Source organism: Marmota monax, unplaced genomic scaffold (assembly GCF_021218885.2).
Source record: "Marmota monax isolate L192 unplaced genomic scaffold, Marmota_monax_Labrador192_F-V1.1 WCK01_AAM20220418_F8-fsc00008, whole genome shotgun sequence".
NCBI lineage: Eukaryota > Metazoa > Chordata > Mammalia > Rodentia > Sciuridae > Marmota > Marmota monax.
This window is the reverse complement of record NW_026694432.1, coordinates 22,409,853-22,435,459: the sequence shown is the minus strand read 5'-3', so window position 1 is coordinate 22,435,459 and position 25,607 is coordinate 22,409,853. Positions and strand designations below refer to the sequence as shown.

Below are 25,607 nucleotides of genomic sequence, written 5' to 3'. Positions count from 1 at the left end.
CAGTCTCCCCTTTACTCTCATTTGGGGGTTCCAGGATGATGATGTGATGATGGCTATTATTTGCTGAGAGATTATTCTCCAGCAGGCTCTAGGCTAAGCACATTTCTCACGTAAATGCACTTAATTCTCCTAACAACCCAAGAGATTAACTCTCCTCTAAAGTAGCCACCCTGGTGACTCGCCATTGCATTACCGTGTTCTAATTTTCCTACAGCACTTATCACCAACTAAAATTAACTCATTTACCTACTTGTTTATGGTCTGTCTTCTCCAATTAGACGGTGAGTTCCATGGGAGCAGAGCCTTATCTATCTAGAACAGTCCCTGACTGGCGGGCAGGAGACATTCAGGAGACCCATGTCACAGATGAGGAAGCAGGCTCAGAAGGCGAAGGGGCTTACTCTAGGACAGAGTTACCACACCACGGCAGTGCTTCCCACGGGGCCACCTGGTGTGTGCCACAGGATCTCAAGTTGGCGGTTGCCCAAGACCGAGCACACCCCCCGCCCATTCCTTTTCATCTTCTGAGAGCTCAGGAGTTCCATCTTGGACACAGACACCAATGGAGAATTTGTGTAGGCCTTAGGGAAGGTGACCTCATAAGAGAGGAGTCACCTAGTTTCCCTCTGTTCTAGCCCTGTCACTCTTGAATGATCCCTTCTTGGAAGCCTTTCCCCAGTCATCCTGTATCGACTCCTGGGATTTTTTTTCCCCTCTGTCTCACCCACTGGGTCCTCGACCCAATCTTTAAGAAAACAGAGAACAAAGCTGGGTGTGGTGGGGCACACCTGTAATCCCAGCTACTGGGAAGGCTGAGGCAGAAGGATCACAAGTTGGAGGCCAGCCTCAGCAAGTTAGTGAGACCCTGTCTTAAAAAAAAAAAAAAAAGATTGGGGATGTAGCTTAATGGTAAAGCCCCCCTGGGTTCAATCTGAGAGAGAGAGAGAGAGACAGAGAGAGAGAGAGAGAGAGCCCATGTATGTGCAAGAGAGACACAGAGAACCAAAACTTATTGGATTTCAGGATTCGACACACAATGCAATGCTAAGCTTATCCGTAGTCAAGACTTTCCGGAAGCTGAATGCTTGGTGCTAGGACATGAGATGGATGTAGGTGTGGGCCGGCCTCGGGGCCAGGACACTAGGATTTCAGCTTCTGGCCAGAAACTCTTCCAGTCATCGTCTCGTCTTCCTACTTAGTTCCTCCTGCCTGTGTGGGTGGAAAATTCCTTTCTGCCTTGCAGAAGAGAATTGGCTCAGTGTATTCCAGAGAGGGGAAATTTCCAGAATAGGAAAGGCATCTAGAAAGGAGACTAACAGAGAGGTTCTGAGCTGCATCTTGGAGCCCAGCAAGACCCCGTTTAGGTGATATTGCCTGAGGTGACTCAATTTCCCCTTCTGTAGAAGGCGATGATACCTTCTGTTTTCAGAGCTACTGCTTGTGGGAGCTGAGAGGTCACATAGATGCAGTGATCCCGTGTCTGCCTACAGGAAATGCTGAAGATGTAGCCTTTATCAAGGAATCAGACTTTGGGATCCCCAGAGGGTGTGTTGGAGACCCTTGTAGGCCAGGAAAGTCTCCCAGGTGATCAGAAAATACTATCAGTTCCTTTGTTTTAGGTATGATTTTATTATTGTTTCCTAAAATTTCTTTTTCAGAAAGTGTAGGAAAGTCAAACACAGTAGTATACACCTGTGCTCCCAGCTCCCAGGAGGCTGAGGCAGGAGGATTGCAAGTTCCAGGCCAGTCTGGGCAACTTAGCAAGATCTCATCTCAAAATAAAATTTAAAAAAGAATTTGGGGTTGGATGGGTTGAGGTTGTGGCTCAGCAGTAGAGTGCTCGCCTAGCACATGCAAGGCCCTGGGTTCAATCCTTAGCACCACATAAAAATAATTTTTAAAAAAGGTATTGTGTCCAACTACAACTTAAAAATAAATATTAAAAAGAAAAAGGAGCTAGGGGTGTGTAGCTCAGTGGTAGAGTGCTTGCCTAGCATGCATGAGGCCCTCAGTTGGATCTCCAGTACCCCAATATATAGATATACACTTACACACATAAAAACGGATACTCCACCCTCTTATCCCAGGCCCAGTTCTGCCACTGTTTCGTGTGACCAAGCTGACCTGGAGTACCGCAATAGCGTGCACATATTAAGTGCCTATTATGTGCCAGGCACAGTTCTAAGCTAGTGCCCTTGATCCTCATAATCCTACACAGTGGGTACTTTATAGACTTACTTACAAATGAGAAGTGGGGCTAAGCACTGGTTGGCCTGTTGGGGAGGAGCGCTCCGGGCCACCCAGCCTTCCTCCATTTCTCCCAGGCCTGCCTGCCGAGTTTGGGAGTTCCCTTAGCCTGGGGCTGGGCAGAGCGGGGGCAGCCACCCTGGGCTCAGTGGGTAAGTTCCTCTAACCCCAGGCCCAGGAGGCAGCTAGGAGCCTTTTCTCACTTCTCTGTCTGCAGCTCCTTGATTTATAGCAGCAGAAACTTGGGGTGTGCCTCCCTCTCCGCACCCCTAGAGCAGGAAGGTTTCTGTCATTTCTCTTTCTTGTGTGACAGCTCCTTCTGCCCCCCTCACAGAGCCCTATACCTGGGGCCCCGTGAAGTGGAATGGAAGACACCGCCTTAGATGAAGTCCGCAGAAGAGTTGACTTCTACCCCCCCAGCCCCCCACCCCCGCCTGCCGAGATCTAGTCTGGGCTGTTGCTTCCACCAAGGTGGAGAATGTGGGCCCGAGTCACTGGGTGACAGGTGGCTCTTGCCCACCCACTAATCTGCCACAGTGCCTGAAATTTTATTACTAACGCATTTTTTCTGCTCTGGTAAAGACTGCCCTCTCGCACTGTGGCGGAGCCGTGTGGCTGAGTGGAGAGCGTGTGACTTTGGTGCCGGACAAGCCTGAGTTTAAGTCCTGGTGTGTCACTGAAGGCTGGACGATCTTGGGCATTTTCTCATCCTTGGTCTCAGGTGTCAGTGGGCTGAAGTGAAATCCTGACCTTGTAGCGTCTGGGAATGTGCAGATCTAGTGAAAGTCATTATGGTCAATGGCAGCTGACGGGTTCCTGTGGCCCTAACGTGGGCGAGCCCACCAGGCCCATATAAAGGGAGGCTTTGGGGCTGCAGAAGAGCTTCATCTCTGGGGCTCTCTCCAGCCCCAGCCTGGAAAGCCCGTCCTCTCACCTGCAGCCTCCTCCACATACTCTGCTCCAAGAGGCTCTCGGCCAGGTTTGCTCGTGACTGAGAGCATATGTCCTGAGCCATTCTCAGAGTGTGGTCCCCAGGCTTCTAGCAGTAGCAGCACCAGGGAAGTTGTCAGAAATGTAAATTCTCCATCACCCCCCTGCCCCAGAGGGACTCAGAAACTCCAGAGGTTGGCCCAGCGATACGAGTCCTTCTCCTACAGCTCAAGTCTGAGAACACCGTCCTGTCCTACAGCACCCTTCCGTCAGAGCCTGAATCCCCTCTGGGCCACTCTCTGACCGGGACCCTGCACCGTGCCCTTTTGACTTTTCTGAGTTTCAGTTTCCTCTACCAAAAACAGAAGTGATACCAGAAGCCGCCTCGGCAGGTGGTCATGAGAACGGGGCTAGATGATGATTCTCGAGAGGAGTCCAGCTCAGTTCTAAACCATGGCCGATGCCCGATGCAGACGAGGGGCTATTTTATCATCGTCATTCTACATTGTGTCCCCACCGTCCTACAACTGCTCCCATCTGCCACTGAGCGAAGCCATCTCCAGGGCCGAGCGTCCCCAGCTAAATGTCTGCCTCCTCCTGTAGCTTTTCGGGGCCCCTTTCCTTCGAGCCCGTGGGGCTTGTCTCTTGGGGACCGTGCCTTGTATTTGTGGAAGCTTCTCGGCACAGTGCCCAGGTTCTGCCTGCCTCTGTGTGCCCTAAACGTTCAGCTCCACGTCCTGGCATCTGAGCAGCTGCCTGGGGACCCTACAATAAAGGGTGGTCCACAGTGCCACTTCCCAAGACCACTGCTGCCTAAGGGCTTCTGTCATTGGCCGTGGTCCCCTGACACAGTGATCCGCAGCCTCTGTGTCTTTCATGGCCTTGAGGGCAGCAGCCTCAGAAGAACGCATGCTGGGCTGTCCGGCCATTTTCATCTTTGCAGCATGTCATTGTCACTTCCCATCTGGTTGCATCGATCGCCTCTGAACTTCTCCTGACGCGTGTCCCGTTGAATCCCCCCTAGTCTCGAAAGGTTGGCTCTGTGGCCCTCACTGCAGAGAAGGGAACGGAGGCCCCCGTCCACAGCCTCTACGGGGCAGCATTGGTGCCCATCCAGCCCCAGAGCTCGTGTCCATCCCGCTGCCCCGAGCTGCCCAATGTGGCACAGCAGTTCCAAGTTTCCGAGGCTGGTGGCTCTCTGAGTTCCTGGGCGTTGGCTCGAGGCTGCGCACGCAGGGACCTTCCTAAGTTTGACCCTCCTCGTGCGCCTCCAGCTTCAGGTCTGTGCGGCTGCTGAAGAACGACCCAGTCAACTTTCAGAAGCTCCCCTACACCAGCGAGGATGAGGCCTGGAGGACGTACCTGGAAAACCCCTTGACAGCCGCCACGAAGGCCATGATGAGAGTCAACGGTGACGACGACAGCGTGGCAGCCCTGAGCTTCCTCTACGACTACTACATGGTACGTCGCCCCCTTCCCACTGAATGGGGGTCTGCTTTCAGGCTGTGGCAGCCACCAGCAGCCGGCCCAGCCCCTCACCCCAGGGCCTTGGTACACGCTGTTTCCGCCTCCTGGCCCCTGCCCCTTCCTCCTGGCTAAACTCCATTTGCTGCTTGGATCTTAGCTTAAATGTCACCTCCTTCTTTCATGGGGTGAGGGGTGCTTTCTTGGGTCCCCCATTCTGTACCTCCTCTGGGGCCCTCATACCCACGGGCATCCTCCCCGCCTAGCCTTAGAAACTTGCCGCCTGCTCATTCACTCCTCCATTTCCTCCATGAGACTGAGCTCCTGGAGGGAAGGAAAACGTCGTGTCATCACTGAGTCCCCAGCACCCCGCACAGCCATCCAGGGCACGCCAGGTGTGGGTTGACAGATGAACGCCTCGCCAGGCCCACTGCAGCCCGGCCACCCTCTGTCCTGTCCCTGGGATCGCCCCAGCCTCCCATCACCCCACCCTCCTGTTGCAGCCCCGGCACCTGGAACACTCCTCCTGTCTAACTTAGCCCGCCCCCCCCTTCCTTGCTTCCTTCCTTCCTTCTGAGCCTCGCCAAGGCCAGCCTTCTCCTGGATGCCACTCTGCCACATCCGCTCCCTCTCCCGAGCATCTTGCTCTCCTTCCTACCTCGCTGCCACACTGTCTTCTGTTGTTCTCTAATTATTTCCAGGGCCCTGACCTTGACTTTGAGACTGTTGGTTCCTGAGAACAGGAATTCGTCCCTCCCGTCTCTGATAAACAGGGCTCCATCCAGTTAGCAATCACAAACATGGAACACAGGTGACACCCCCGCTACCTGTGCCAGGCATTGCCACTGGGACCCAGGCTGCATCCTCACTGAGGGAACACAGGCTGCGGCAGCTCTGGCGGCTCAGTACTCCAGTAGCCCTGCCAGAACTGACCCAGAACAGCACACTTATCTGCTGTCCCTGGGCTGGGGGACTGCACCAAGACACTTGCCTAGATTTGGGGATCAGGGACAAGAATAGCCAGTTGTTGAGATAACTGATTCGAAACTGAACTTGGAAGATGTAGAGCCGCCTTGCACATTAGCCCTGAAACTTACTGTCCACTTCACCACAAGAAGGAAGACACATTCTCTTCATGAATTCAGAGGCCACAGGAGGGCAGGGGCATGTGGGTCCAGGTAGAAGGCCACCCTCTTTTCTGACTTGGATTCTCATCCTGGAGTGATCTGGTCACCTCACTCTGCTGCTTTCCCAGAAGACTACCGTGTCCAGCCCGGGCTAGCAGGAGAGGAACGGAAATGGCTACCTCAGTGTGGGGGCCGTGGCAGGAGCCAGAATTCTTAGTCTGATTCAAACCGCAACCTGGAATTTATAGGTTAAGTCTGGACCCTAAGACAAATAAAATCCAGCACCATCTCTCTGGGGCAAGAGGCCATTCCTAGGGCCAGAACGGTGGGGCCAGGCTTTGAAGGTGACGTCTACATGGTTTTTGTGTAGTATACAGTGTCTTGGCGAGATCCACCTGGGTCTGGAGCAGTCCTGTGGATAGTGAGGACATGGTCTTGCCATATGGCCAGTACCAGCTTGGAGTTCAAAACCTCGTCATGCCCCAAGCTGGCCGTGTAGCTTGGGCAACACAGTGGTAAAGGGGACCACTTCCTGCTTCTTACTGCAAGCCAGGACCTTCTTGCATACTGTCCCATGGGGCGTGATTAAGAGCCCAGGCTTTGGAGTCACTAGCCTGGCTTGGAGTCTTGGCTTTATCAGCCTTGGGGACAATGAGTTAGAATGTTCTAAGGTGTGATAATACTATAATCATGGAAGGCCACATTTGTGCGGTCAGGCTGTGTCTGCACTAGGTGCTGTTCTGAGCACTCGCGGCCATCCCTGAAGTTATTTTTGTCACCTGTGTTTTATAGATGAGGATGTGGGGTGCAGAGGTTAAGTGCCTTGCCCAGGCCACACAGCTAGTATGCGTGTAGGAATTGAACCAGGAACTCTGGATTCAGAGTCCGTGCTCCTCAGCACCAAGATAATGGAGTCTCTCTTGCCCTCACCTCATCCACGCAGTGGTGATGACAGTCGATATCTCCCAGTGGGGTGAGGGTTAAATCAGAGAATAGAAGCATTTGGTACAAGGTCTAGTGCACAAGGAGTTCTCTGCTTTAAAAGCCAGTATTATTTTATGAATAAATCTTCATAATTCCTTGAAGTTGGTTTTATAATCCTACACTTGACATATGAAGCAACCATCTCAGAGAGGTGCAGTCTTTTATATAAACTTACACAGAACTTTAAGCAGTAAAGGGAGGAAGCCAGGTCTGCCTGACTCCAAGTTCAAAGCTCTTTAACTTGTAAGCCTGAGCTGCTTCTCTCTGCTCCCTGAGTTGGGGACCAGACTAAATGGTGGCTAGAGTTACGGCCAACCTGAAAGACCCATGAGTCTTCTCCCAGAGTTCCAGGCCAAAGCCACAGAAGCAGGTTGAGGCTCTTAACAGCTAGATCTTAGCCAAGAATCATTCATAAATCCTGCCTTTCTGCCCCCAGGGCCCCAAGGAGAAGCGGATACTGTCTTCCAGCACCGCGGGCCGAAATGACCAAGGAAAGAGGTGAGGCCATCTCTGCCCTCCCCAGCCCTCCCCCACCTCAGACCCCTCTAACATGGACAGACTTGCCTGTTAGACACAGGGACACAGGGACAGCGCCCACAGTGCCTTTAGGGGCTCATGAAAGTGCTTTAATTTCTTTGACAATCAGAAGAAAAAAATTAATATACTCCAACCCACAGCATTAAACCTGCCTGTCTTCTTCCTCTTCTCATTTTTTTGTTTTTCTTTTTGCAGTGCTAGAGGTTGAACCAGGGCCCTGAGCGAGCCAAGCAGGCCCTCTGTTCCCACTAAGCCGAACCCTAACCCTTGAAGCCGTCTTTATGGCAGTGTGATGTATAAGATCTTCCAAAATACTTCTGAAGGGGCTGGTGAAGGCGGAAGAGGCAGGGGGCTGCCCTGGGCTTTCCTGGACGTGCTCGCTCATACACACACACACACACACACACACACACACACCCCTGCCTGCAGGCCACTGAGCTGGTGTTTACTGAAAACAAACTTCAAAGCCCCAGCGGGGAAGCCCTGGAGGCAGCTTTTCTGTCCCTGCTTCAAACCCTCCGCCCCACAGCCTTTTTGGGGGAGGGGAGCTGCTCTGTCCTTAGTGAGGGGACAGTTGTGTTCCTTACTTCTTCCCTCTGGTTCTTTGGGCTTCTGCCTGGCATTCGTGCCTCGGGCCACCAGTGTTCCCTTCCTTGTAGACAGCAGCCATGGCCAGAGGGTTGCTGGGGGGACCTTGCCCCTCTCTCTCCACTTTCTCCTTTCCGGCCAATTGGGTGACTTCTCAAAAATGATCGAGCAAGGCCTGTGCCGGGAAGCCTCGTGGGCCTTCGTGCCTTCCAGAAAACCCCCGCAGCGGGCACCTCCTGGCACGCAGCAGCGTGTGGGCGGGGCCTGCTCAGCCTCCCTGCGCAGCCGCAGCCCGCCGGCCTGGGTTTGCTTTGGGGGCCTTTCTCAACACTGATTCCAGGGCTGGGTCATGGCTCAGTGGGGGGCGCTTGCCTGGCACGTGTGAGGCCTTGGGTTCCATCAGCACCACATAAAAATAAATAAGTAAAATAAAGGTATTATGTCCTCTACAACTGGAATAAAAAAAAAACTGACTATAAGTAAACAGTAAAAATGTCCTGTGATCCTGCACCTCTGTCCACCTTAACAATTCAGGGTACATCCTTCCAGACCTTTCTCTAAACATCTATTTACCACACCCACAGATCCACAGCCCCCTCCCATACACAGCTCACGGGATGACTTCATACTGTTGTTTTGAAGTGGGGACATTTTTGACACAGGATATTTGACTCTGGCTAAGAAATAAATGATAAACTTGCATTTTTTAAATTAACAAGTCCTGTAAGTGGATAAGACATGTTCTCCCCCTCGACCCTGAACATGTGTATGGTTCCACTCTGGGCACCTTCTTCTCATCCCTGGTGAGATCCGTCTGCTGCGGCAGCCTGCTTCTTGCAAGGCCGAAACAGTCCCCGGGTGCGTAGGCGCAGTGGCACACACCTGTAGTGCCAGCGGCTCAGGAGGCTGAGGTAGGATCACAAGTTCAAGGCCAGCCTCAGCAACTGAGCAAGACTCTCAAAATAAAAAAAATTAAAAAGGCTGGGGACATAGCTCCGTGCCCCCAGGATTGATCCCCAGCACCAAAAGAAAATTTGGATGGAAGAAAGTCAATGTGTCAGTGTGTCACCTCCAGTCTAACCAAGGGCCCCTCCTGCCCCAGAGAACATAGCACTCACTTTGCCCTCCCCCCAGGTTCTACCACAGCATGGAATATGAGACGGACCTCACTCCCCTCGAAAGCCCCACGCACCTCATGAAATTCCTATCAGAGAACGCGCCTGGAACCCCAGAGTACCCAGATCTGCTCAAGAAGAACAGCCTGATGAGCTTGGAGGCAGCTGTGCCCAACCCTGGCAAGGCAGCTCCCCTCCCCGCCGGCCCCAGCAAGCTGGAAGTGGGCTCTGAGGACAGCTACCTTTTGCCCCCCAGTGATATGTACGATACCGGCTCCCTCAACTCCTTGTTTGAGAGCATTCATGGGGTGCCACCCACACAGCGCTGGCAGCCAGACAGCACCTTCAAAGATGACCCTCAGGAGGTGAGAGCCCTCCTGGGCCCCTACGGTACACCGCATATGTGCACTCATGTACAGAAGGAGATGAGAGAGTGGAAAGGTCAGAGGTTTGGAATCCAAGGAAGAAGTCCCAGAGCTGAGGCAGGGTTGCCCGGTACTGTTTTCCAAGTTGCCCACTGCACAGTCTGTACAGCTGTATGCGCGACCCTGGGCTGAGGCTCCGGAAACCTGCACATGGTCACTTACTATATCGGGATTATGTCTCTCTGCAGTCGCTGCTCTTCCCAGATATCCTGAAAGGATCCCCGGAACCCCCGTGTGCAGAGGACTATCCTAGCCTCAAGAGGTAATGTGGCCCCTCTGGATCCTTGACCAGGGGGACAGGGGCTGCAGACAGCTTTACATGGTCCCCAGCACATAATCAGTGAATGGGAAAGGGGGGCAGTGCAGTAAAAGGAAAGAGAATGATCTCCTCGTCCTGTCCTGAGCCTGGTGCTCGGCTGCGCAGGCTCTGGTCTCCCTGCACTTGCACCTCTCCAGCTTCTCTCAACTAGCCCTTTACATAGAACCCAAAATGCAGAGACTGAGGCCCAGGGAAGTAAAGTGACTTGGAAGGTCACAGGGAGAGTCCATGAGAGCCTCAGCTTGCTGCCAGGGAGACCCCTGCTGGCCTGGCCTCACTGTCCCCTCCTCCCCTTGCAGTGACTTTGAGTACACCCTGGGCTCCCCCAAAGCCATCCACATCAAGTCCGGCGAGTCGCCCATGGCCTACCTCAACAAGGGCCAGTTCTACCCTGTCACCCTGCGGACCCCAGCAGGTGGCACAGGCCTGGCCCTGTCGTCCAACAAAGTCAAGGTGCGTTGGCTTGAAGCAGCCAGGGAGGGGGCGGCATGGGGCCAGCCGGGGCCCGGGGAGAGGAGGGTTGATCCTGGGAAGGGACCAGGCGCCCCGGGCTGCGGTGACACTGCTGCCATGCCCCCAGAGCGTGGTGATGGTCGTCTTCGACAATGAGAAGGTGCCCGTGGAGCAGCTGCGGTTCTGGAAGCACTGGCACTCCCGGCAGCCCACCGCCAAGCAGCGTGTCATCGACGTGGGTGAGTGCCCGCCGCCCTGGGCCAGCCTCCCCCCAGGCCTCCTCCTGCTGTGCCCCCCCAGCCCCTGTGACCCGTCTCCAGGCAGACCAGGTGAGGGCATGGGAACCTGCATCTGCTGACATGAAGCCGTGGCCTCTTTTCCAGGGTGCTTTGGGATAAACAGGGTCTGGGGACTCCGCAGGGTCCCAGAGATAGGCCCTGAGATGCTGGCCTGTTTGTCCCCTACGGTGTGTCTAGGTGACATAGCGCACACCATGCAGGGCTGGCAGTGGTGGTAGACAGCTGAGGCACAGTACTGGTGGTTCTTGTTTGGGGTGAGATCCTCAGACTCTGTCAGCAGGTGACAGCCACCCTGTGTGTGCCACCATGCCCCCACCTGCCCCGAAATAGGGGGAGGCATAGCTCCCCTTCCTGCCTGCAGGTCTGTCTCCACCCGCCCTCCCCCCAGCCTCGGCCAGCTCCCCTGCATGCCTGTGGTGCTGATCTCTGCCTGGTACTGTGTAGCCTGCAGAACTCGATACAAATGGGGCACAGTTCAGCGACTTATCCAAGAGGCTGGGTGGCAGGGGAATTGGGAGCATGGGTCACAGAGCCAGACAGATCTGAGCTTTGCCTTTTATTAGCTGTGTGACCTTCGCCAAGTAGCCAAACCACTCTGAGCTCCATTTTCCTCATGTATAAACTGAATATGCCCAGTGGAGTTGTGAGGATTACCCGAGGGCCTGCCAAGTCTAGGTGTTCAAGAAATGGTTGTTGCCAGTATTTCTACGGTCACGACCGCTGTTACTACCGTTGTTACTGCTATCACTACCATATCACCTGTCACTTCTCCTGGGATACCTCCTACTTACTCACCCCCATGGAAAGGACAACCTCCACCAGGCGACAGGGGCTATGGGGTTCCCTCTGGGCTCTGGCAGATCTGTCCCCCAGGCTAGACTTGCCCTCCAGTCTGTAACCCGGGCCCAGTGTTCCTCCTTCCTCCCGGACTGAGGCCCGGCTCCTGCTCGCCCCTGCCTTGTGCCCCACGTCCCTTCCCTCCTGACGCTCCTCCCGGCTCCTGTGGTTTCAGCTGACTGCAAAGAGAACTTCAACACTGTGCAGCACATCGAGGAGGTGGCCTACAACGCCCTGTCCTTCATGTGGAATGTCACCGAGGAGGCCAAGGTCAGTGGGGGTAGGGTGGGGGTGGCCAGGGCTGCCTAGAGTTCCCCTCCTGGGGGAGAAGCTTGCCTGCACCTCGGACTGGGGCATGTGCTCTGAGGCGGCTCCCGCGTTGAGGCAGGATCCAGAGTGCCCAGGAGCTGGGACCCCAGGCCGCAGGCGGGGTCTGCCCAGTCCTGCCTCCTGCCAGCCGGGCAACTTTGCCTCTCCAGGCCTCGGCAGGTCTTAGTGAGGGCCGGGCGAGGCAGGTGAGGGGTGGAACCCAGATGGGAAGCCTGAGCTTGTGCGAGGTCACACAGCGAGCCAGCTTGCAGGGACACGCTTGGAAGTCTGGGAGCTGAGGGCTCAACTCCCGGTTGGCTCTCTGCTCTCAGTTGGGAAGGTGGGAAGGATGATCCTCTGCCCAGGAGAGGTGAGGGTCTCCCCAGCCGCAGAGGTCCCGCCAGCCTCGGTGTGGAGTCCAGCTGCCAGCCTCCGTGTGCTTGTGGGCCTGTCTGCGTTGCTTCTGCCCGGGGAGCTGCGAGGAGGCAGGGGCACTACTCTGGTCAACCTCTTGCTGGAGTAGGCTGGCCTTGCCCACCAGGGCTGGGTCATCTCAAAGGTTTCTGGCCCTGGTGGGCTGGGAGCTAAGCAGGGACAGACAGAGGTGAAGGAGCTCCAAGGCACAGAGGGAGGCCCGAGGCAGGGATTATTATTATTCAAACAGCCAGGGGCTGGAGGAGGAGCTGGGGCCTCCAGTTCAGGAGGGGGGAAAGTTTCGTGGGAAGGGAGCGGTGGGTTTCGGTGGGGACTTTCTCACAGCCTCTAGGGCCCCAGGCTTGGGTCTTTCTCAGGTGCGAGCCGGAGCTGGGTGGGGGCCGCATTAGGCCTGAGCTGGCTGAGGGGGAGGTATGTCCGGCATGTGCCTGAGGGCCCGGCCCCCACAGAGGGACAAAGGAGGTCTGCTTCAGCACCCCACCTAAACCCCGACTCAGGTCAGGGGCATTTCCAAGGACAGTGTCCCAAAGAACAGGGACCAGCCTGGGATGGGGTGTGGCCTTGAGCTCCTGGAAAGGTTAGACAGTCACCAGCCTCAGTCAGCCGGGGCTCACCCCGCTGAGACCACCCCAGGCTGCCCTCAACAGGGCATAGCCTTAGCCACACAAGAAAGGTTTAACGTGGACACTGAGGCTCAGGGAGGTCACAGGATCTGTCAAAGCCCCAAGGCTCATGAGTGGCAGGTCCAGCTTCCCACCACAGATCTGGTGGCTCATTTTTCCTGATTCCCTGGGGGAGTGTAGGGAGCTTCTGTCCCTCAGACTCCACGGCTATAAGGTGCAGGTGACAGGGGCCCAGGTTAGTGGGTGGGGTATGCGTAGAGGGAACCTTTTGCTGGAGGGTCCAGCAATGGCTGGAGCTGCCCGTTAGGTGAGGGGGCTGTGTCTCACCCACTGTGTCCCTGGGCCTGCAGAAAAGTGGTGTCCTGTCTCTAAGTTGCAGAAAGATGCGGTTCTTAGATTTCAGTCTCTAAAGGACCGTTGATGTGGGCTGTCCTTGTCGGGCTAGTGGGAGCACCCGCCCAGTGGCGAGGGGCCTGGGCCTTGAATCTGTCTGCAGACCCCACCTCACCACCTGAGGTCTGTGTTGCTTTGGGAAAGTTGCGCTGCCTATCTGAGCATCAGTTTCCCATCCCTGGCACACAGAAGCCCCAACCGACAGGGCCGGAGACCTGTGCAGGCCACTGACCCGGCTCCCCATTCTGTCCCCAGATTTTCATTGGCGTCAACTGCCTGAGCACAGACTTTTCCTCGCAGAAGGGGGTGAAGGGTGTCCCCTTGAATTTGCAAATTGACACCTATGACTGTGGCTCGGGCACTGAGCGCCTGGTGCACCGCGCAGTCTGCCAGATCAAGATCTTCTGCGACAAGGTGGGTGGTGGGCCACCCTCGCTGGGTCCTGGGAGGGACAAGGCCCCACCAGGCAGCCCCCTGGCTTCTCTAGGTGTGTCTGTTGCCCTGTCTCCTCCCTGATGTCCTCTGATGTCCTGCCGGTGTCTGTTCCCATGCGTCCTCCTGTCTCTGCAGCAGTGTCCCCTCTCACTGCGGCCTCTGTAAACCTTACTCCATGTCTTCGTTCCTCTGTGTCTTTCTCGTGTTTCTCATCTCCGACTCTCTCCATTCCTGGGTCCTCTCTCCTCCCCTCCCCCACGCTGTTTAAAGCCCTCTCTCCCTCCCTCTGCCGGGGCTCTCTCAGTGTCCTCCTTCCCGCCCTTTCCCCCTCTCACTGCCTGTGCTGACCCCGGGCAGGCAGGACCAGGCTGGGCCAGATGCTGGTACCTTCTCATTTTCTGGTGTCACTGTGGGGACCAAAAGCTGGGCCTCTATTTAAGATGCAAAATGTGAAGCAGCAGCTGTGACAGGGCCAGCCCCTCCAAGGCCCTTGGTGACCCCCTTTCCCCCACCCCAGGGAGCTGAGAGGAAGATGCGGGATGATGAGCGGAAGCAGTTCCGCAGGAAGGTCAAGTGTCCGGACTCCAGCAGTGGTCAGTGGGGATGAACCAGGGGCTGGCTGGGCTGTGCGGGGTGAAGAGGAGAAGGAGGCCAGAGGGGGACCTTCGTGGAGGGACCTCAGGCCCACGGCTTCCTTTCCCATCAGGCATCAAGGGCTGCCTGCTGTCGGGCTTCAGGGGCAACGAGACCACCTACCTGCGGCCTGAGGCCGACCTGGAGACCCCACCGGTGCTGTTCATCCCCAACGTCCACTTCTCCAGCCTGCAGCGCTCTGCAGGGGTGAGGGCAGGGTCCTGGTTGGGAAGGGGGTGCCAAGAGGAGCCTGGTCCCTTGTTGGGGCCTGCCTTAGCCAGGCCAGTAGACAGCAGCCAGCCACTCACCAGTACTGGCCAATCTAGATGTTTCTAGGTCCTGATATTAAATAATCAGTCTTCATTTATTGAGTCCTAGGGGATTAAAAACAAAATGACACGTGTCCCTGTCAGTGACCTGTTCCATCCGAGAGTAGAATGTTGGTGAGGAAATGGACTTTGGTGTTCATCAGAACGTTCATGCCTGGGACTCCGGGGAGGTCTCTGATATCTAAGCCCTAGGTCCCAGTACGGCCACACTGAAGCTGGCTGCGTGGTGACAGTGCAGCATCCCTCTGTATGCAGCAGGCTCTGTGTTACGTGCACACATTACCCACCTGCCTTTACTGCAGCCCTGTCGAGTCCATGCCCTGACCTAGGAGCTGTGGACCCCAAATGGAGGCATAGGGAAGTTGAGAAACCTCCCCAAATCACACAGCTAGAAAGTGGCAGAAGCCTGATTCCGGGATCCGTGCCCTGTCAAGCCAGGGGAGCCACCTCTGAGCACCTGGAGGGAGCACGTTATCCGGCTCCCGACCCAGCTGTCCTTGAGGGAAACTGTTCACCCCCTTTCTCAGACAGGGCACAGAATGAGTCAGTAGTGGAATCAAGGCCCTCCAGCCTGTCCCCAGGTCTGGTTCGCAACAAGCACTCCGACAGCTTCCCTTCGTGGAGGGCATGGCGCCCCAGTTTCTGTGGGAGTGTCTGCAGAAACGGCCGTGGTGGCCAAGGTGGGTTTGGTGTGTTGACTTAGGACAAGGAGGAAGACCTTGGAGCTGAAAAGAGCTGCCAGCACCGATGTGGCCCTGGCACACTGAGAGCTGTTCTGCACCCCTGTCCTCCCTGCTCTGCCCTGGTAGCAGCACCGAGGCCTCCATGGCCCAGGTGGCTGCCTCGACTGTTCTCTCTCAATTCCTCTGGCCAACCAGCCCCACGCAGGGAGATGACCACTAGGGATTAATGTCGACAGCTAATCCATGGGGAAGAGGGAGGGACCTGCCCCTGCACACATGAGCCTGGGTGGCCCAGGGAAACACCAAGCAGAGACCCTGAGCCGCCCGAGCCTGCCCCGTGCTGGCTGTACAACCCCAGGGGCTCTGCCCTCTGGAGCCTGGGGTCTCACAGGACTTCAAAGGGTGATGGCCACCGGACAGCACAATAGGAGTAGCAGTGCCACAGTGGCACACACAGGGTGCCTCTTCCCCCCACCGTGCCCCAGCTTCCCCTGCCCAGTTCCCAGCCGGGGCTCCCAGCCCCTGGGCGCGCTGTCTGGGGTGGGTGCATTGATCGGCCTACCATTGCTTTCCCACCACCCTGTGTCTGTAGGTCCCCGACTCAGCAGCTTGGGCTAGGTGACTCCTTCAGATGGGGATTCAGCCCCCTTAGGGGACCCATGTGAACAGAGCCCTGGAAACTCGTTGAAACACCACCCTCCCCACAGACAGTTTTCCTGCTGAAAAGCCTCAAGGACTGAGGCTCCTCTCATTTTCCTGCTTGTGATCGAAATGTCTCTTTCTCCTCATTGCAGGCGGTCACCTCAGCAGGACACGGCAGCTCCAACAGGTATGGAAGAAGCAGCCAGGGCTCCCTGTCCCCTCACACTGCCCCGGCCAGGGCCTGGGGCCAGAAGAAGGGACTGTAAAACTCGGTCCCAGCCCCCAAGCTCGACGCACTCTCCCTTCTCACTGAAACCGCCTGGTTTTTATAGGTTTGTTTTATATGAAAAGTTGGCGAATCTCTGGCGAAGACACCTGCTTGTAAAAGGGAAAGAAAAGGCTGGGGGTGGGGGTACAGATTCAGAAAGCACGGAGGGCTTGTGCGGGAGGACATGGCCCTGTCCCTGTCCCACCCTCTCCCTCAGCACACCCCAGAGGCCACAGCACACTGTCTTTCCCTGTCAGCCACAGTGTTTGTGCCTTCATGCAAACCTGAGCCTCCCTAAGTCCTAGCCCACAGATCGTCAAAGGAGGGGGACAGCCGTGGGGGAGGCAGGCAGGGAGGGCACAGAACCTTCTGAAACAGCCAAGTGCTTCATGCAGATCACATGTTATCACCAGGCCCCTCCCCGCACCCACACCCACTGTCCACACGCTGCTTTCGCCCAGTCCCCGCCCTCAAGCATTCCCACTAGGGCTATTGCTGTCCTGTGCAGACAGTGGAACCGAGGCCAGGAGGGGAGGGGCGAGCTGGTGGTCCCTCGACGTCCAGTAGCAGAGGCAGGACGGGAACCCCGTCTGTCCTGCTCCGAAACCCACAGTCCTCCTCCTCCCACAGCCTCAGCCCAGCCTGATTCTTTCCAAGGGACCAAGGCTGATGACGGCCATCGTCCCCTCTGACTGCGGCCTGCACAGCACATGGGGGGAGAGCAGTGTGCACTGTCTCTGTGGGCAGCTTCCTGCAGGGCTGTTACTTTTTTTTTTTTAATGTTTTTTTAATTGTAGTTGGACACGATACCTTTATTTTATTTAGTTATTTTTATGTGTTGCTGAGGGTCCGACCCAGCACCTCACACATGCTGGGCGAGCCCTCTACTGCTGAGCCACAACCCAGCCCCTGTTATTTGTACTTTCTCGTCACCTCGCGTTATAGATGGGGTCACCCTGAGCTAAGGAACTCGCCCCAGGGCCCAGAGCCCCTGTGAGGGAGCTAGACTGGAACCCAAGCTGCGCAGCTCCACACCTGCTTTGCACCCCACGTTAGGGACCCTGGAGCCCAGCAGGTGCTCACCACCCTCCCATCCCCACAGGCTGCCCCTGAAGCGCACCTGCTCGCCCTTTGCCGAGGAGTTTGAGCCTCTCCCCTCCAAGCAAGCCAAGGAAGATGACCTTCAGAGAGGTAGCCCGCCGCCCTCTGTGTCCCAGCGCCCACCAGGCCCCACCCACAAGGCCTCCTGAGGAGGGCAGGGGTCTCTACACCTTGGAGCTGGACTTGGGCCAAGGGTTGTGGGGGTAGGGGGTCCCTAGGTGTTGGAGAGATGGCCAGGGCTGCAGGGCATCTGCCCGCTGTCCCCCTGGGTGTCTAGGGCCCCTGCTCTTTTTTCATGCTGGAGGGTTCCCACACTTTCTCCAAGGGGTGGGGGCTGGGTGGTTTCCGTTTCTGCTTTTCTAGCTTTGCCACTCTAAATCTGGCACACCTGTGTGTGGTGGGAGGTGAGGCTGGCCCAGGCCTCTGGGGGCTATGGCTGACCACCAGGAAGAAACTCCCAGCAGCTGAGACCCATGGATTCCCATACCCTTGACCTGAGCTGAGCAATGCACTTAGTGCTTCTAAACGTCGTCAGTCATTCCCACAGCTCTGAAGTTGGGGAAGGGCCCCCATTTTGCCGACCAATAAAGTAAGGCTCAGTGATGTTAAAATCACTTCTTCAAGGTCACCAGAGCAGGCATTCAAATGGGGCCAAAATCAGGGCCCTCTAAGTCTGTGTGTTTCCGGGCTGTGTTTCCTCAGCCCCCGCAGTGGAAATTGACCTTAATGTTAAAGTAATATTTCCAAGACCCCCACCTCTAAGGGCCCCCAGGCTTGCTGCCCTGTTGCCCTTGTCACAGCTCTGAGAGCCACCCTCTGTTTTTCAGTGTTGTTATACGTACGGAGGGAGACCGAGGAGGTGTTCGACGCCCTCATGTTGAAGACCCCGGACCTGCAGGGGCTGAGGAATGCGGTAAGATGCTGGGGGTCCGCACCCGGGCCAGAGCCTGGTGGGCCCCAAGCCCACCCTGTCCCAGGAGGCCCACTTCGCGCAGGCAGTCTCTGGGAAGGGATGGCTGAGAACCTGGGCTTTCTGGTGGCCTACCGTCCCACCCGGCGGGGGGCCTGCGGGCCCTGCTGTGGGGGTGTTCCTGATGTTATCTCCCAGCCAGAACCCTGGCTCCACCCTGGGAGTTGCACACACCATAAATCCTCCTTAATCTGATGGCTGCTGTCTGACAGGCCAGGGCTTTTGTTGGTTTTGCAAACCTGTTTCTGTTTTAATGGGAATGAAACCCAAAAGGCCAGGCCCAGAGACACTCTTTTTTTCCTCTCCCAGGGGGCCTCATTCCTCCTGCTTGCGGTTGGCTGGGGAGCTGGCTGAGGTGGCAAAGGGTGGGACCTAGGCAAGGAGACCTCCCCAGCCCCCACCGCCAGAGAGCAGGCCACAGCCTGGCCCTAGCAAGACCGAGGGCCAGCTCCCTGCCCAGCCGAGAGCCCAGGCTCCTCCAGGGCAGCCGTGTCTGGAGGCTGAGCCCCCAGAAAAGCCAGAGGCCTCCGGCTGGAGGGGAAAAATGAATTAAATTGTCACTTTGGCTCCCTCCTGTGAGAGCCCCCGGTGCCGGGCACCGTGTGGGCAGGCTGCACCAGCCGCCCCTGGCATCCTCTAACCAGTGGGAAGCCGTACTGGCAGCACCTTCTCAGGTCCCGTGAGCAAGCAGCTCCAGAGGTCAGGGGACTTGCCAGGGTGGCCTGGCGGGAGCACCAGGGCTACCCTCCAGTCCAAGCATCTCCATTCCGCTGTCCTGTTCTACGTATTGCCGGCCTGCTCCATCATACCCAGGAAGTTGGGCTCACAAAAGGCCATTAATGACACTCCAGTGTAGACTCCTAATCCGTGTTTGCATGGTATCTTAAAGGGCCAGCTTCCCATCTGGAGCTTGAGCTCTCTTTCCAACAGCTCCTCTGAGGGCGTCCACTCTGGACCTGGATACCTCGGAGGATGGGGAGCTCACTACCTTTTGAGGCAGCTCATGCTATCTTTGTGCAAGTTCTTCAACTTACGTTTAGAAAGTTTAGAGTTCTTCTTTAGAGTCTCCCTGGTAGCTTCTGGCTGTATCACCATTAAAACAAATGGTTTAAGGGCTTTTCTGGTGTGGAAGGGTGGCTGTCAGAGTAACAGGGAGCCGGGCGCAGCTGTAATCCCAGCGGCTCAGGAGGCTGAGGCAGGAGGATTGCAAGTTCAAAGCCAGCCTCAGCAAAAGTGAGGATGAGTCTGTCTCTAAATAAAATACAAAGTAGGACCAGGAATGTGGCTCAGTGGCTGTCCCTGAATTCAATCCCTGGTACCAAAAAAAAAAAAAAAGAGTAACTGAGGATCTGAGTGTGGTGGTGTACTCCTGTAATTATAGAGGAGCCTGAGACAGGAAGAGTCCAAGTTCAAGGCCAGCCTGGGCAATTAGAAAGATCCTATCTCAAAATAAAAAAAATTAAAAAGGGCTGGGGTTATAGCTCCGTGGTAGAGTGCCCCTGGGTTCAATCCCCAGGACTGTCCCCCAAAGAGGAAGAGTAGTGAAGAGCTGAGCCCAGGCCATCTTCCTAAGATGCCCCGAGGGGCCGAGCTCCCCCTGGTCCTGACCTGAGCCATGCTGCTCAAGGCGGCCAGTTCCTCTGAACACAGGCGCCTCCCTGAGTGCATGGGACGGGCACCGGCTGCTCCTTTACGTGAATGTCGTGGGCGGACACCCTCTATGGACACCTTTTACTGCACATTACTTCCTCACTTTACAAATGAGGAAACTGAGGCTCAGGGAAGTAAGGGAGCTATTCAACATTCTGAACGCCAGGAGGCAGAGCTGGGACCGGACTGGATCTGTTTGCCAAGAGGAAACCTTGGGAGCTCTGGGGAGACGTGGTGGCGTGGGCTGCAGGAGCTCCACAGGCCTTGGAGCGCAGCTTCCTGTCTGGAGAGCAAGCAGCGACACTAGGGATGTGGCGGGGCCAGCTGACCTGGTTCCAGGCCTCCGTGCCATGCCTGGCTGCCTGTCTGGGGGCTCACAGGCACACCCCCAGCTGAGCTCACAGTTCCTGCCCAGAGTGGGGAAGTTTCGGGTTTCCCCCCTCAGCACGGCAATGCGCACCCCACCTCCCTCCTTCTAAAGCGGGGCTGTGGCCACTTACGCAGGCGTTGCTGGGTGCGGGGAGCCGTCCTCAGTGTCTTACCTGGATTGACTCAATTCTTCCAGCCATCCTCCGAGGTACACTCTCTACTGTCCCCATGAGCAGTTTGCACAGGGCCACTGTTTAGTCAGCTTTCCCGCTGGTGTGACCCAAGGATCTGTGAAGAGCCATTAGAGGATGAAAAGCCAGTTTCAGGGGTCTCATTCATAGAAGGCTGGCTCCATTCCTCAGGGCTCGAGGTGGAGCAGAACAGAAGCTGGGAATGTGACGGCAGGAAGCAGATAGACTCTGCTCATCTCCCAAAATACACACCCCCAAAGCCCACCCCAGGGACCACCTCCTCCAGCCACACCCAGCCGGCCTTGTCACCACTCCGTGAATCCCGTCAGGGGATCAATTCACTGATTGGATTGAGGCTCTTGTAACCCATCATCTCACCTCTAAGCCTTCTTGCATTGTCTCACACATGAGCTTTTGGGGGACCCTCACATCCAAACCATAACAGCCACCCAGAGGGAGAATGGTGGCACCCTGAACATTGGACCATCCATGTGTCTGGCTCTAGGCAGGAGGTAAGGGCAACGGGAGATGCTCATTAGGAAGGCTCATCCTACGATGATAAGTTTAAAGTGATACAAAACCACCTATGTGAATACGAAATTGTCCGTACACGTGGGAAGCGTAGGCCAAGGTGTGAACGGTGTTCATCTCTGGGAATCAGGACGATGAATGCTTTTAATTTTCTTCATATTTTCCATACATACATAAAATTTACATTCAGCATGTGAAAAACAATGGTGTTTAGAAGACTTGTGTAAACCTGGGTTGGGCAGCAGGCGTGAATCCCCTACCTTTCTCTTCCAGATCTCTGAGAAGTACGGGTTCCCTGAAGAGAACATTTACAAAGTCTACAAGAAATGCAAGCGGGGGTGAGTGCCCACTTCGGCCCCCACGCTGGCTGCTCAGTGTGAGGAGACTTCATACCTGGCCTCTGTGGAGAGGCTGGGGGATGGGGGACAATCAGAGGGAGACCAGTGGCCTGGTCACTAGTGGGAGGGAGGGGATGGGGAGGAGGAGGGTCTTCGTACATGACTCCTGGGGTGTAGGGGGAGGTACAGAGTTATACATCAGAAGACCCAAGTTCAAATCCCAAGGCCACTGAATGACCAAGATATTTGATTATGGTAATAATGATTTCAGTGGCCACCAGTCTCTGGGCTACCTCCTGTGTGTCATTGTGGGCTGAGCATATTTTATTTAACCCTCACAGCTACACTAGGAGTGCGACAGACAGGGAAACTGAGGCTCAGAGATGATGAGCAATGTTCAGGGCAGTGGACATTCAGCCGGGGAATGGAGGCCCAGAGGGAGGACGGCCTAGCACAGTTGCTGCAGATAGCCGGGGCAGGACAGCGCGGCTGGCCCTGATCCTGCAGAGGGAGCTGTGACTGGGAGCTGTGTGGAGGGTGCCCAGCCAGGGATGCTCCCTGGGCCCCCTCCACCTCACCTCCAGGCTGGACTAGGTAGAAGGAGAGCAGCTCTGGCCTCCAAGGAGGGGGCTGGGCAGAGCCTGTGCACCCACCAGAGGCTCCTGGGGATCACAGTGCCCTTTGTCCAGCAGACCCCTTGGTTGCCAGAAGGTTCTGGACTCCTAGGCTTCAGTCGCCTGGTCAGAGCTGGGGAGCTGGGCCTCTGCCACCCTTTCTGACCAAGTCACTCCACCAGCCCAGCAGGGGCAGTGAGGAATTGTCACGGCTTTATTTCCAACCCAGAGGACTCAGGAGCAGGGCCTTCTGCCCACAGCTCAGGCCTGACCCCACTGCCTGGGCAGTTTGACTTCAGGGGCTCTTCTGAGTAGCCCTGGGTGGCGCTGCCCTGTGGCTGCTGTCTGTGGGTGTTCCTTTTCAAGATCATGCAGAGAGGCCTCCTCTAAGCAGGCCCAGCCTCCCACGAAGGCTGCGGTTGGGGGAAGGTCTCCGTCCCTGGCCCTGGGAAGGCACCCGTTTGGTTTGGGTTGTAGAAGTGACCTGCGGGCTTTTGCACGTGTGTTTTTATTTTCCCCCAAGTTTCGGTTTCAAACTGAGGCTCACACGCTCTCTGGAGCCGAATCTACTTCGTGGCTCAGTTTTGCCCAGACAAGCCCAGCCCCAGGTCCCCCAGGGCCACTCCCATATCCCCTGCTCCAGCCCCACCTGTGCTGGGCTCCCCCACACGTCCCACCCTGGGGGCTGCCTGTATAGGAGGGGAAGGCGGTGGCCACGGGGATGCCCACCCCTGGCTCCACTGGCTGGGTCCTCAGAGGCTTTCCCGTAAGCCCAGGCAACTGTGTCAACCCTAATTATAATCACTTCCGTCGGCAGAGCCCCTTCTGACAGATGGGCACTGGGCTAAATAATGTCCGGGCGTCGTGTGGGCCCTTTGAGCTTGGTGGTATTATCTCTATTTCCACAGATGAGGAAACTGAGGTCCCAGGAAGGTAGTTACAAGATCAACCGCAGGGGATCCCCACTTGCCTAAAGCCGTGCAGGAGCCCCCTCCCCATTTTATCTCTCTTCCTCCGTGTCCCTCTGACTGCCAGGTCATGTGCAATAGGGCTGTGGCTGGGCTGCCTGGGGCATCCCTCCGTGGCCCTGCAGAGGCAGCCCACACCCACCCACCAGGCTCTCTGAGATCTCAGCCCTAGGGTGGTCTGAAATATCTAAACGAGAATGTTCCCCAAAATACCTTTGGGGAGAGGAGGCCGGGCACATCTGCGGTCCCCCTTGGGGTCCTTGAGGATGAGAAGTCCTAAGCGGGCTGCTCGCCTCTTGCAAACCCTCGGGAGGCCCAGTGCAGAGGGAGATAGGATCGCTTACAGCACCGCTGAGCGCCTGAAAGATGAACAGATACACTGCTTTTGCTGGCAGCTGGCCAGGGGTTGAACTTGACCCAGGGCAGAAGGCAGCTGGAAGCTGGGAAGTAACCAGAGGTCCGTACTCAGTGACAGCGGTCCCTGACAAGCCCTGCCACTCAGGACCCACTTGTCATCGTCCTGAGAGGGGAGGGCGTGATCCCTGGTGACGGAAGGCCCCACTGGGTGGAGGGAGTCAGTGTTCAGGTCGCAGGACGGGAGGCACCTACATGGTGCCCGGCACCTGCCAGCACCACTGTGGGAAAGGCCACCCAGCGCCCACCCCCTGGGCAGCCCTCGTCTCCTCTGGCCTGTTCCCAGCCTCCAGCCCCCAGACAAGATCCCTCTGTGAAATGCAGAAACCCCAGGCAGGACCCAAGGAGGGGGATCCTGAAACTCAACACTGGCGCCAGCACCCAGGCTGCACAGGCCAGGCCTCGCCCTGGAAGAAGCAGCCCGGCAGGCTGGTGCTGGCAGGGACAGCTGGACGCAGGCTGTGACCCTCACTGCTGTCCTCACTGCGGTCCCTCTCTTGTGTAGCCCTTGTGAGAGCAGACCGTCCACTCTGCCCTCGGAGGGTCAGCTCACCCCCGAGCTCTCCCCGCACCCAGAGTTTGTTTTCCTCGTATCTGCCACTTCCCAGCCTGGATCTGTGGGGCTCCACCCCTGTGGGAACCGAGGTCTAGATTCGGATCCCAGCTCTGCCGTCACCTAACCGTGTGACCATGGGCAGATCACTGTGTCACTGAACCTCAGCTTCCTCACCTGTGAACTGGAGTAACAGCTGTGGGGCTCCTCCTCCCAGCCTGTGAGATCCTGCACTCCTGGCGGACAGGGTGACGATCCAGTTCATCTCCATGTGGCCCTGGTGTTGGAGGGAGGCACATCCTCAGCAAATGCTGGAGATGATAAGGGCAGATGGACAGGAGGTGACAATTTGGTCTTTGTCAGGCTGGCCAGATCCTTGCCTGGAGAGTTAGTCCTGGGGTTTCAGCTTCAGGGGATAACACCAAGCCAGGGTCTGGGTGGCATCTGCCTCCTGTGTGGCTGGCATACCTGAGTGGCACATCAATCACAGCCTCCTGCTGAACCCAAACTGCCACACCTCCTGACTTGAACTCCCTGTGTGTCCCTGTGGTTACTGGGTGACCAGGGGAACACTGTCTCCCCCAGATCTGCGTGTCACTCCCAGGTACCCATGTGCATGTGCAGCAGGTTGAGCGTGGCAGGTTTGACTCGGCCCCTCTCCTGTAAAGGGGACTGTGATTACCACCCTGCAGGCTGGTGGGCAGGACCCCAAGGCAGTTTGTGAGGTGCCTGAAATGTGGCTGTCCTCTGTGTCCCTCAGAGGGACAGGATGCAGGCCCCTGGCATGTTCCAACCACGCCGCCTCCTCTCTTCCAGGATCTTGGTCAACATGGATGACAACATCATCCAGCACTACAGCAACCATGTGGCCTTCCTGCTGGACATGGGGGAGCTGGACGGCAAGATTCAGATCATCCTGAAGGAGCTGTAGGGCCCACGCCCCCAAACCCCAGACCCGGGAAGTGGCCCGTGCCACACCCAGCCTCTCTGCATGCCTCAGTGCTGTTACTTGAATGTGCTCCTTGAGGGAAGTGGCCCCCAAGTCACAGACCCCAGCCGTCAAGCCAAGAAGGGACTCCGAGGGTCTGCCGATCCGAACTCCATCCTTGCTTGAATCCTGCCAGTGCCCGCCCACCAGATGCAGCGCCCTGGTCAACACCAGGCCTGCATCCTGTCCCTCTGAGGGACACAGAGGACAGCCACACTCCCGGCCGGTCCCTCCTCACCGTCCCCTGCCGGCTGCCTTCAGAGGTGGAGCCCTCCCCCCACAGGCTGCACAGCCAGCTTGACCCTGGCATGGCCCGCCCAACCCTGGCATGGCCTGCTCCGGATTCTTCCGTCAACTTCAGACCAAGGATTTCTCACCCTTTGGTCACTTAACTTGAAAATGCTTGATTTTCAGTGCAAATGACTTTTAAAAGACACTGTAGTGGCAACACCTCTTCCTCACTGACTTCTCAAGGCGAGATGTAAATAACAGAGCTCTGGAACAAAGTGACCGCTGTCAACACTACCACCTTGCCATCGCTGCTGTACACATTTCTTATTATAAGTTTCACTTATGTTATATATATAAATATATTGTATGTATATATGCAACGTTTTATATTTTTCATGGATACGTTTTTATCATTTCAAAAAATGTGTATTTCACATTTCTTGGACTATTTTTTTTAGCTGTTATTCGATTATGCATTTTGTATACTCATAGTATTTAGTAATAAAAGGCTCCCTATGTATTACCTCACACGCTGCATTCACTCCTTTTTTGAGGGTCTTCCAGCAAAAAGAGGGGCCAGGGCGGATGAGGCCCCTCTCCTCTCCGCAGTGGCT

General features: G+C 56.3%; 1 protein-coding gene across 3 annotated transcripts in view; it reads left to right on the top strand.

Annotated features, from left to right (window-relative positions):
* The window catches only part of Grhl3 (grainyhead like transcription factor 3), a 32,610-nt gene extending 7,682 nt beyond the window's left edge, over nt 1–24,928 (top strand). The window contains exons 2-16 of one of the 3 annotated variants that reach the window (XM_046418839.2): nt 4,452–4,638; nt 7,189–7,250; nt 9,012–9,357; nt 9,606–9,679; nt 10,036–10,189; nt 10,317–10,428; nt 11,501–11,595; nt 13,341–13,499; nt 14,038–14,113; nt 14,227–14,360; nt 15,960–15,994; nt 17,178–17,266; nt 18,004–18,089; nt 21,161–21,225; nt 24,591–24,928. In XM_046418839.2, coding sequence (XP_046274795.1) covers nt 4,452–4,638; nt 7,189–7,250; nt 9,012–9,357; nt 9,606–9,679; nt 10,036–10,189; nt 10,317–10,428; nt 11,501–11,595; nt 13,341–13,499; nt 14,038–14,113; nt 14,227–14,360; nt 15,960–15,994; nt 17,178–17,266; nt 18,004–18,089; nt 21,161–21,225; nt 24,591–24,705 — 1,789 coding nt within the window. In that variant the 3' untranslated portion in view covers nt 24,706–24,928. Of the gene's footprint in view, nt 1–4,451; nt 4,639–7,188; nt 7,251–9,011; nt 9,358–9,605; nt 9,680–10,035; nt 10,190–10,316; nt 10,429–11,500; nt 11,596–13,340; nt 13,500–14,037; nt 14,114–14,226; nt 14,361–15,959; nt 16,140–17,177; nt 17,267–18,003; nt 18,090–21,160; nt 21,226–24,590 lie in introns of those variants that run through there. The other 2 variants (XM_058571053.1, XR_009224350.1) reach the window with 2 other exon arrangements.
* Nucleotides 24,929–25,607: the final 679 nt, after the last annotated feature.